Below are 10,436 nucleotides of genomic sequence, written 5' to 3'. Positions count from 1 at the left end.
TTCTTTTGGGTTGTTTTGCAGAGGCTTTTGTATGTATATTTAAATAAAAAAAAATCTGATCCTATTTCTCTCTAATGAGGCTTGAGAGCTTGCTCTCAATTCAGTATGAGCACACTGGTTATGTAAATAGACTTATTTAGTATATGACATGTTTCTGAATGCAGAATTATGAAAGCGTCTGACATGTGGGGCTTTTCCTCTTCGGTAGAACTGTTTGTTGCCTTTTACATGATGCGCTTGAGAGAGAATATTTCATCATTTGAGTTTGCTGCGTTTGAAATGTTTTAGGAAATGATCTTTGTATGCAGCACTTCAGTCTTTTTGATGAAATATGCATATCGTTCCATAACCTAACAGTACCTATTCAAATCACACAGTTGACCTTCCCAAAGTTAATGAGAAGAGCTAAAACTGAACAGGAGGAAAAGCAGTAAGAATTGTCTTCACATTTGATCAGCAGAACAACTAGAATCCAATCTTAGGTATGGGATTTATATGGGACTAGTAGTGCAGGGAAATGTTTGCGCATGGAGTCTGAAACCATGTCAAAGTGGAAGATCCCCTCAGCCTTCTCTCTTTCTCAAAATTATACATTAGCAAACACTTTACTTTCTATGCTGTCAGGCAAAGCCAAATCTGGAGTTTCTAGCCTTGTCTAAATGAATTCTTGTTCTGTCGGGATTCCAAAGAGAAGCAAAATCAAAATAGGTGTCAGACTATATGTTAAATTTATAGCTAACATGCTACCAGATTAATGGCACAACAAAACATCAAAGAATTGCACATCTAAGACATGTAATTCTTTTGAAGACAAAAATCTTGAATTACAATCCTTTTTTTTCTTAGAAAGCAAGCTTTTAAATATATAAGCATATTTAGATATTTAAATATGGAAGATGAGTAAAATCAAATTCCTTTTAGTTATTTTTAACATGTAAAATTCGTAGAATGTAATGCAGAAGAACCAAGTGATCTACACAGGATAATCTGTGGACAAGATCACTTCTGCTTTTTGTGGACACATCTCTGTTGAGATTGGTAGAATTGTCCTCACAAGAGAAATTAATTTATCCAAAGGTAATATCCAATGTGACATTCAGCCAAAATGGTCTTCTTATCTTTGGATATAATATTATATATTAGGCTGGTTGTTTCCCGTGCACTTGGGAAACAATAATCTGCTGGAAATATCTAATTTTGATAAAAATAAAAGGGTGTTAAGAAAAATATTAGTATCATCAGCTAAATATCTCACTCTGACTTAACATATCATACATTAGACATAAAAAGACACACAGAACTTTGAGGTGTCTCGGCCAGGCTGAGCCGACTTGAGGTGATTCAGAAATTACTCGTTCGTCAGGGTGGGCTGGTGAATGGAGAGGCTGACAAGGCTTAATGGTTGTAAAAACTTTACTTACATCGCGGGTGGCTGCGACGGAAACTGTTCGGTCGTCTGGACAACAATGTGAGTTGCTCCAGCTGGCGAGGCCAAAGCCAGCAAATCCGTCCGTAACTCAAGCCGGCGGGAAAAGGGTATGTCTGGGATTGTGTTCGGCGACGGGAAGAAGGATCGATAGGTGATCAGTCTATCGACCAGCTAGCCGCAAGTCGGATCTCTTTTGAGGCACTCTGTAGCGTGCTCAAAGCTCTTCGACTTGGGTGGAAGTCGCGCTAATTTTTAAACAGCCAGCAAGCCAATTACCGGCCGCCACGTGTGAATAATTTAGCACTAGCCAATAGCGGGACACAAATTTGCATTCTAATAGTGGGAACTCTTTGCACTGTGCATTCCTGTGCTGCAAAGGGAAAATGCATCCTGCAAAGACAGCTGCAAATTGGCGGGAACTCTCTCTTGCACGCGGGTTCTCTATGCAGCAAAACCCTCGCTGTGCAAGAGGCTCTCATGTGACAAGAAAACTCCATAGTGCCAAGGCACCAAAATCACTGGGTTATGACATGAGGAACATGTTTGCTAAGAGCCTTGTGGTCACATCTAATTTCTTTGCAAAACTGGATGGTATTGAAAATATAATATATCATAATAAATACTGCCAGGCAATAGGACCATGAGGACACTTACAAAATGCAAGTTACAGTACACACCCTTAGCAACTAAAACTATTAACTAAACACCATCCAGTTAAACCGTAGCTGGGGATATGTGAAGGAACTACCATTATTTTAAGCAGCATCCCTAGTTTTCTTTAGCGTCCTCAACCTTGGAACATAAACATAAGGTAAAATGTCTAAATCATTGTGCTGTTTGCACAGACGGCAATGCCACTTTGTCCTGTTGTTGCATTTTCACATTTTTTCTTTCAGTGTGGGGAGTGGTTTTATCATTCAAGTGATCTTTTTGGATGTGGTCATGTAAAATAGTTGTTTGAGAAAACCATAATTGTCAGAGGTTGATCTAAATAGAAGAAATCTCTGTGAGCTATTTTTACTGCCTTTATATTTTCAGCTGAAGGTATATTTTTGTGGAAATACTGTAACGCGTCTAACTGTTAAAGAATATCTAGTCAACCTAATAGAGCTAGTCAGAAATTTTCTGATGGAACATTTTTTTTGTTTGGAAAATGCTTATTCATCCAAAGCAAAACATTTGGCAGAAAGTATTGGTTTTGGCTAAATTTTGTGTAGTGAAAATGGAATAAATATTCTACTAATTTTTTATTCTGGCCTTTTTGGAACAGAGCATTTCAACAGTCTGTTACAACATGAATTTCTGTTGTTGTAAATGGTATATTTCATAACATAGTCTTGTCTCACAGCCCTGGTAAAGCTCACTCCCCCCTCTGCGCGCTCCTTTTCTTGGGCTGCTGTATTTGAGTCGAGGCAGTTTAAACTTCTCTTGGACTGTGTAGGTGGCAACTGAATCGCTTCCCTTAGCCTCTCTGGCGCACTACTTTGGTTAGTCTATAAGGTGCAAATCTACCCCGCAATTCCAGGACAGAAATCAAACCTCTTAGCCCAGGGGTGGCCAACCCACAGTACGGGTGCCACAAGTGGCACAGGCTGCTGCTGTGCGAGTAGTCCTGGGTGCTCAGTCCAGGGAGGTGTTGCACAGAGGCAGGGAGTGGACAGCTCTGTGGAGCTAAGCAGGGGCAGGGCACTGCTGGAGAGGTGTCAAGTGTCAACACCAAGAGCCAGGTTCTTCCTGGCTCTGCTAATTCAGGGTTTTGAATCCTTGCTTGCCATAACACTGGCAGTTGTGGGGCCAGGGATGGGTTAACCTGGCAGTTGGCGGTGACACCTCCTTTTGCAGCAGCACCAGTCCATGTGATCATAGCTAAAGGCCCCCTGCCTCCATGCCAGTGCCCTGGGGTGCAAAGTCTATCAGGGATCAGAGCAGCACTGGGGGAGGGACAAGGGCTTAACTTGTGGCACAGCTGCCAGAAGGGTTGGCCAGTGGCCACCACTATTTAAAGCCAGCTGCCTTAGCTCCCCAAACCATTGTTGATCCCCAGATTCCCCAGTGACACCTTTCCCCCAAATGCCACCTTTTGGGTACTGGGGGTTCATGGTTCATTTTTTTCAGGGGCACACTACAGAAAACCAACATACAGGATTTCTGATGGTTTCAAAACCTCAGCATTTTACTTTAGTTAGCATAAGTAGTGTGCAGATCTGGACAAAACAAAGAACACCTGCATGCATTTCTGTCTCACTTTCCCAGCCTCTTTAGAGCCCTTTAAAGTCATCTGAGGAATCCCGAATCCCCACTCCTGTGCTTGGCTTCTCCTCTGAATCATGGTAACTCTCTTTTTCTCCTTCCACCCCTCACTCCCCATTCTCCAAACTTTTCCCTTCTTTCTCTCCAAGGGTCAGCAAAATATTCTCTCTCTCATTCTCTCTGGGTTTTTTTAACATCCAGTCCCCTTTGGCAGGTGACTCTCAGATCAGCCTTGTCAGGTGATAAAAATGTCCCAGCTGGTGATTTGTTGCTTAGCTACCACCACCAGGGTTTGGACTTGAAAAACTGGTTTGCCCTCAATAGCAGTCATTTCTGTCCTAGGTGCTCAATTTAAATGGAAAATTATTCTAGCTAAACAAGGCTACCTTGTTAACCTTGTGCCAAATGCAGAATGTTTGCCTGTGTACCTCATGTGGTTTAATATGGAGATAAAAGGCAGCAATCAAGCCTCCCATTTGAATCTGAATTTACAATCTGACCCAGATATAAAAAATTGGTAAGCCATACCATAGAGTGGAGTACCCAAATCACCATCAATTTCAAACAAAGAGGTTAAAATTGGAGTGGAACATTTCAAGTTTAGAAAAATGAAAAGCTTTGCTCAACCCAACAATTTTATTCAGAATTTTGTTTGGCAGAAATTTCAAATGTTTCTTTTTTTTTGTTTCTTCTCAGAATAGCAGAGCCTGAGATGGCAGCTTCCTTCAAAACAGAAAATCCAGTTCCCACTCTGCTCTAGAATACAGATATTAAACCAGCACGCAATGTATTTGATAAAGACTAAACTCAGTTACATCTATGTAAATCTGGAGTTTCTATGTATATACTTACAGCTTCAGATGAGGATAAATGAGAATAGAAAGCTGGCACAATACTGCTTACAAGGACAATACAAGGTTTTAAGTATAGGGAATTGTAGGTCTTATGTGTTAGCATATTATGCTATTATGTGCAACACTAAGCATTGAAATAGATTTCAAATTGTAATTAGATGAAAATGAAATGAAAGTTAGCCCTGCTGCTTGAAAATGCCACTCAAGAGCTTATATGTAATCATACTTTTAATCACTAGTTAATTTAATGATCACGTGGCATTTTTCATCTTCAAAGTTGAAGATGAAATTAATTTTAATTTTTTTCCCACACTTTAAGCTGAACAAAATCATAGAAACCTAATCAGCTGTATAAATATCAATCTAAGCCTTAATATATCTCATGGCTTGCACAGAATGTGGTTGGCTTTCAGTTAAGTAGGGTTAGCCAGGAGGAACATGTTTCACCAGTTTCTCATCAGCTGCATTGATGACCTTATTCCCTTCTGGATGCCATTCAAGGTGTTGATTTTGTGCAATATAACCCTATATAACTTGATCCCTGGCTGTCTAAGAAACAGCTTCTCTCTCCCAGGATCAGTCAAGGCAGTGAGTTTGCACTAAGATGACTTTTACTTTCCAAGATTTGAGTATGGGAGTCTGTCTATTCTTTGAAATAGCTGATGACCTTACAGGCACCCTAAAGGAAATTCTAGGTGGAACTCATGTGGTTAATCCCAGTTCTGGGTGTTTCTATTTATATTTTGAAACCAGCAAAAGTATTCTGTGATCCTGTAAAGTTATCATAATATTGACTCTTAATTCCTGCTCGGGAATGAATGGCTTGGGCAGTGGGTTAGACCAACAACTACAAAACCATGCTGGGTTTCGAGCTGCCTCTAAATTGGCTTTGCTGGCAAATCAAACCCTAAAGGTAACCAGGACTCTCATTACTGTCGTTTACATCAATAGTTTATGTACTCGAGCACTGATTCCATTGTTAACATAAGGGAGGATAAAAGAAATGAAGAAATGTGTACACTATAGCAGTTAGTACAGAACTTCAGTCAGCATATCACTTCAGCATATGCACTCTTCTTCAACACTTAACTTTTGCATAACCTGAAAGTTTACTTATCCACAGTACATTGCACATCACTTCTTTAGTCTGTTATCATTCGAAGACATAGCTAGGTCCAATTAATCCTTGTGGCATACAGTCCTTGAATCCTCCATGAACTACCTCCAAAGGGAATCAAAATTTGTTGTTCCTTCTTAGTTCTGAAGGAAAAAGATTTGTTCTTTTAGACAGCTGGAAGGAGAGACCTTATCCCCCATCATTTCTAACCCTCCCTCCTTAGCCTCTCTCTCTTAAATTATTGTATCACCCTTTTCTCCACCAACAAAATCTTAACATTGCATCACAAGAATAGGCAGTATTCCATAATTCCTTGTTTCAGCAAGAGTATAAGTAAGTATGCATGTAGTAACAGAATAATCAAGCTTGGTTTACTGTATTAATCCTGTTATGGCAATATACTGAGAGGAGAGACCCATTCAGGGATTACATTCCCCTATTATATTTAATCAGTTGTTCTGGCTTTCAAGAGTTAGCAGCCATCCCCCACCCCACAGAGACAGGGAATTCTGTTTATCCAAAGCAAATATTATCCAAAAACACCACCTGAAAGTGAACTATATTTGCAGACATGCATTCAGATGTTGCTTATTTAACTTGAAATTCCATCTACATGATTTACCTGGATGAATGAGTTCTAGTTGTATATAGTAGCTTAAAAATGATTTTGGGATTCTTCAGTTTTGACAACTCTTACACACATATGAGAGTTCCATTCATACATAATGTGATTTAAGCTGTTAGCTTTGGTGCTGAGGGTTGTTTCCTCTAGGTGGATATCCTGAAGTCAGGTATTTCCTTAAAATCACAAATGCTTGAAAAGAATGACACAATGTCCTGTTTTCCTGAGCGCAATAGGAAGCAAATTGTTTTCGTTTTCACAATCCCAACACATTGCCCATAAAAGCTATATTTTAGCTTTTTTTTTTTTTTTCAAATGCCATGTTACAACATAGCTGTTGCCTTGACTTTCTCTAGCCTCCTCATCCTTCTTTGTGCTGTGTCTGAGTGTTTTGTGATTCTTACACAAACACAGCTCTTCCAACACCAACCAGCCCTCTGAGTTTACATTCAGATGCCAAAAGGAACCCTCTCAGACCATCTGGCTCAGCACCTACTTCCAGGTTTGCCATATAGGTTTGTGATTTGGATAATGGCTTCTGCCATTTCAGCCCTCAATCAACAAAGCAGTATTGAATTGATTCTGGTATTTAGGGGCAACTTCAATAAGTTTTCTAAGTGCTCAGAGATCATAGGCACACTCCCTGGAAGCCACTCAAATTCTAATACATGGATTCACAGGGCCTTAACCTAAGTGTCAGGCTCAGAATTGAGAATCTGTCATCTCTAATTTCAGTTCTGCCTATGTGTCATTTCTTTGCCACATTGGGCTAATAATGCAATCTCTCCTTGTCTTGATTGTTTTCATCTATGAAATAAAAATAAGTCTTTTCCTCAGGGAACTATTCTGAGGTTAAGCTACAGTAAAATGTAGAGCTGGGCTGAGATCTCCGGTTGTGTGCCCATGTAAAGCTTGCTTCATTGCCAGGGATGGGTGTTGTTGTTATATTATCATACCTTCCTTTATTTATACAAGAAACCCAAACCCTGACATCATTACATAAAGCAGTTGTTGCTAGCTGAATGTATTTTGTTAAGCAACGAGCTCAGTGCTGTTACAAAACACACAAAGACCATTCCTTGTCCTAAGAAACAGATGCAAACTAGAAATCTGGCAAATTGGTAACACAAGGGGAAGAAAACAGGGATTTTATGATTTTTTTAAGGTGCCTTACTTTCATAAATACAGCACATCTTCCATCAGTGAAGATTCACAGACTGAAAAGATAGTTGACAAGCACTTGAGGGGAACAGAACTTTACAAAGAGATGAGAAAGCTCTATGGACCTGCAGGAATACAGTCTATGAGGCAAATGTACTCTGAGCAGTTACTGAAGGGTGAGTGGTAGATTTCCTTCCAAGCAATATGGCCCAATCCTGACCCCACTCAGAGTCATGGGAAAGAGCGAAGAATAACAGGAAACCCAACATAGAAGCTGTCATATCAGATCAGCCAATCATCTCTTCCTTCCAGCGTGTGGTTTCCTACACTGGTCAGCCCTAGAAGTGTCAGGGGAAGAAAGAAACAAACCCCAGAATAACTGGCTTATGGGGGGAAGTTCCTTCTTGAACTCAAGCAGCTAATTATTGCTTTTTGTAAAGGTACCAGTTCAGATTTGATGGTTATTTTCACAGAAATATCCAGTCCACTATATTCTCTGCTTAGATTTTTTTTCATAATTTGTCTATGGAATTTCATTTAAATAATACTCATTAGGAGGTCACCCTTGAAAATGTTCCAGTTTTTCCTGAAATGATGAGCTGTTACCTCATTATCTACTCTATTGCCTACAGTATAGTTTCATAGTAACTAGGGTCAGGAGGGACCTGATCAGATCATCTAGCCTGACCCCCAAATATGATCTTTGACAGCTGGAAAGATTTTAAGAATAACCTTTTAGCAACAACAAAAGCAACCCAATAAGAACAGGATAATGCAATAGAAAATTTGGGACAAGGCCTTTTGGAACAGTTTAGAGAGGGGTACAAGAATGGAGCTATCACTAGTGCCTATGCTGCCACTACTATATAGGGTGGATAACCCTCTTGTTACACTTCTGGAATAAATGGTTAATTTTAATATAAGTTTCTGAGCATGAGGAATGCTACATTCTTTTCTGTGTTTATTCAGCATAGCAGTATAGGACTTGAAAGCAATCCATTTGTGCTGATCCACTGACTTTCCACAGAGTTATTCCTGATTTACATGTGTGAAAGTGAAATTAAAATTGGGGTTGGATTATATTTTTCATATAGGCTTGTAAACAGATTATATTAAGAGTCAAATCCTGCATTCTCTGTGCACTCAACATTCTCAGTAAAGTCAACAGGAGTTTTCAGGTGCATAAGGAATATATGATCAGGCCTACACTATTAAAAAGGGTACTACCTGTAAAATTACTCATGCTTTTCTCACCCCTTTAGGAAGCCAGTTAAATGCTGTACTGTCATACCCGAGGCAAAGAATGATTGACAACATCTTGGCCAGGAGAAGTGTACAACAACACGAGATGAAAAAACAAAGGGATGAAATGAAAAAGTAATAACACCAATCATTTATTCAAACTTTCTGTAAGGTTACTTCTGAAAGTATTTACTAATATATATTGAAATTCCCAGAAGTTTATTCTTTACCATCTCTACCTACATGTTATGTGACTTCTATATAGAAAATTGTATCAGCTTAATTTTTTTTCAAGAAAAGACTAAGTTCTTTTTGTAAGAAAGCATATTTGCCCAGGCCAGCAGAGAAAGTTTAAGCTTTCTTCCCACAGTTAGTAAGTGCAGAAATGGGTCACACACTAATCCAGGAAAATAGTTTGATCCTTTAAGAAGTCTGAGTAGTCTGTTACTGGCATCCTGATAGAAGAAATCATTTGAGCCAAAGATCTGGTGTTCTTAATCTTGCTTTTACCCTTCGAAACAGACTCTAAAGGGGTTGGAAGTCTGACAGTAGCAGGCACCTACACAGTAAAAACCTATAAAAAAATGAAAAAAAAAATGTTACTCTCTTCACCCAGAACTGGTAGGTGATTGGTTATGGTAAATACCCCTTAAGTCAATCTGTGTCAATCTAGAAATGGTAACGGAAAAGTACCATTATTGTATCCACACAACTTAATGAAAGTGTTCAATAAAATGCAACTTCTTAAGAATGGTAGAAATTGTAATTTGCCTTGGCTTTTCAGAAAGCTGAATGAAGAAAAAGTTCAGCTGGAGAAAGTGCTTAAGAAATTACAGTTAGAAAAGAAAATGTTTGGCAAAGGTATGGTATCACTCACACTGCATTGCATTATATCTTCCTATGTACAGCCTGTAACACCAAATATGTTGAGTCTGACTGAGATTTCTGGATTAATAGTTTTCTTCTGCTGTTTATTCTGCATATGAATGTTGTAAATAATACCTGTTTAAGTCCACATCCTGCAAACAAATGTGCATGTGCTTCAAACATGTGAAGTATCTTGCTCATGTGCAGTGTCCTGCTGAAGCTACCATATGTCTACTTACCTGCAGGACCAGAGCCTTAGTTGCTCTCAGCTATCATAAGTCCCATTGCCATGAGGTTGCAACTAAGGGCAGAATCTGGCTCAATATTACTCAGTTGAGACAAGTGAATAATAAAAGGAAAGGTAGAGACTCAGATTGCACACCTGCACAAGGGAGTAAGGATACTGCATCTCCCCTCCTCTTTAACCCATTGTAGCACTACATGCCTCAAGGGCTACAGCCCAGCTGCAGGCAGTAAGAAAATAATTGCAGGCCTGCTTAGAAAGACTGGGCCAGCTGATGAGGATAATTGGCTGGCCCAGGGAAAGTTAAAAGCTCCCAGGGAGCTGCTAGGGAAATGCAGTTTAATGCTTTGTGGAACTGATTTGGAAAAAAAATGTTGTAGGTCAGTTACAAAACAAAAGGAAATATTCCAATTTAGGTCAAACCAACCTCAAACACAATAATTCATTCTGTTTTATCAAAGGAAAAAATAAATTTTTAAAAAACAATATTAAATTTCCCAGCAGAAAATTTCTAAAAAACTAAAACTGCAATTTCCAACAGAAATGCATTTTAACAGAAGACTCCTGATCAGCTGTTTCTAGCCTTTGACTTACATAGTTGCTTCCCTTTTTGTAATGCTTTTAGTGAACAAAACCAGCACGCTGGAGTC

General features: G+C 39.2%; 1 protein-coding gene across 1 annotated transcript in view; it reads left to right on the top strand.

The window, feature by feature from the left end:
* Window positions 1–2,105: 2,105 nt before the first annotated feature.
* Window positions 2,106–10,436, top strand: part of LOC109281587 (uncharacterized) — a 50,570-nt gene continuing 42,239 nt past the window's right edge. Inside the window, exons 1-2 of the mRNA XM_059721734.1 lie at window positions 2,106–2,240; window positions 8,696–8,810. Of these exons, the coding sequence (XP_059577717.1) occupies window position 8,810 (1 nt within the window). The 5' untranslated portion in view covers window positions 2,106–2,240; window positions 8,696–8,809. The remainder of the gene's footprint in view (window positions 2,241–8,695; window positions 8,811–10,436) is intronic.

The sequence above is a fragment of the Alligator mississippiensis genome, chromosome 2 (genome assembly GCF_030867095.1).
Source record: "Alligator mississippiensis isolate rAllMis1 chromosome 2, rAllMis1, whole genome shotgun sequence".
NCBI lineage: Eukaryota > Metazoa > Chordata > Crocodylia > Alligatoridae > Alligator > Alligator mississippiensis.
The sequence above is the reverse complement of the archived record's forward strand: the minus strand, read 5'-3'. Positions and strand labels throughout refer to the sequence as shown.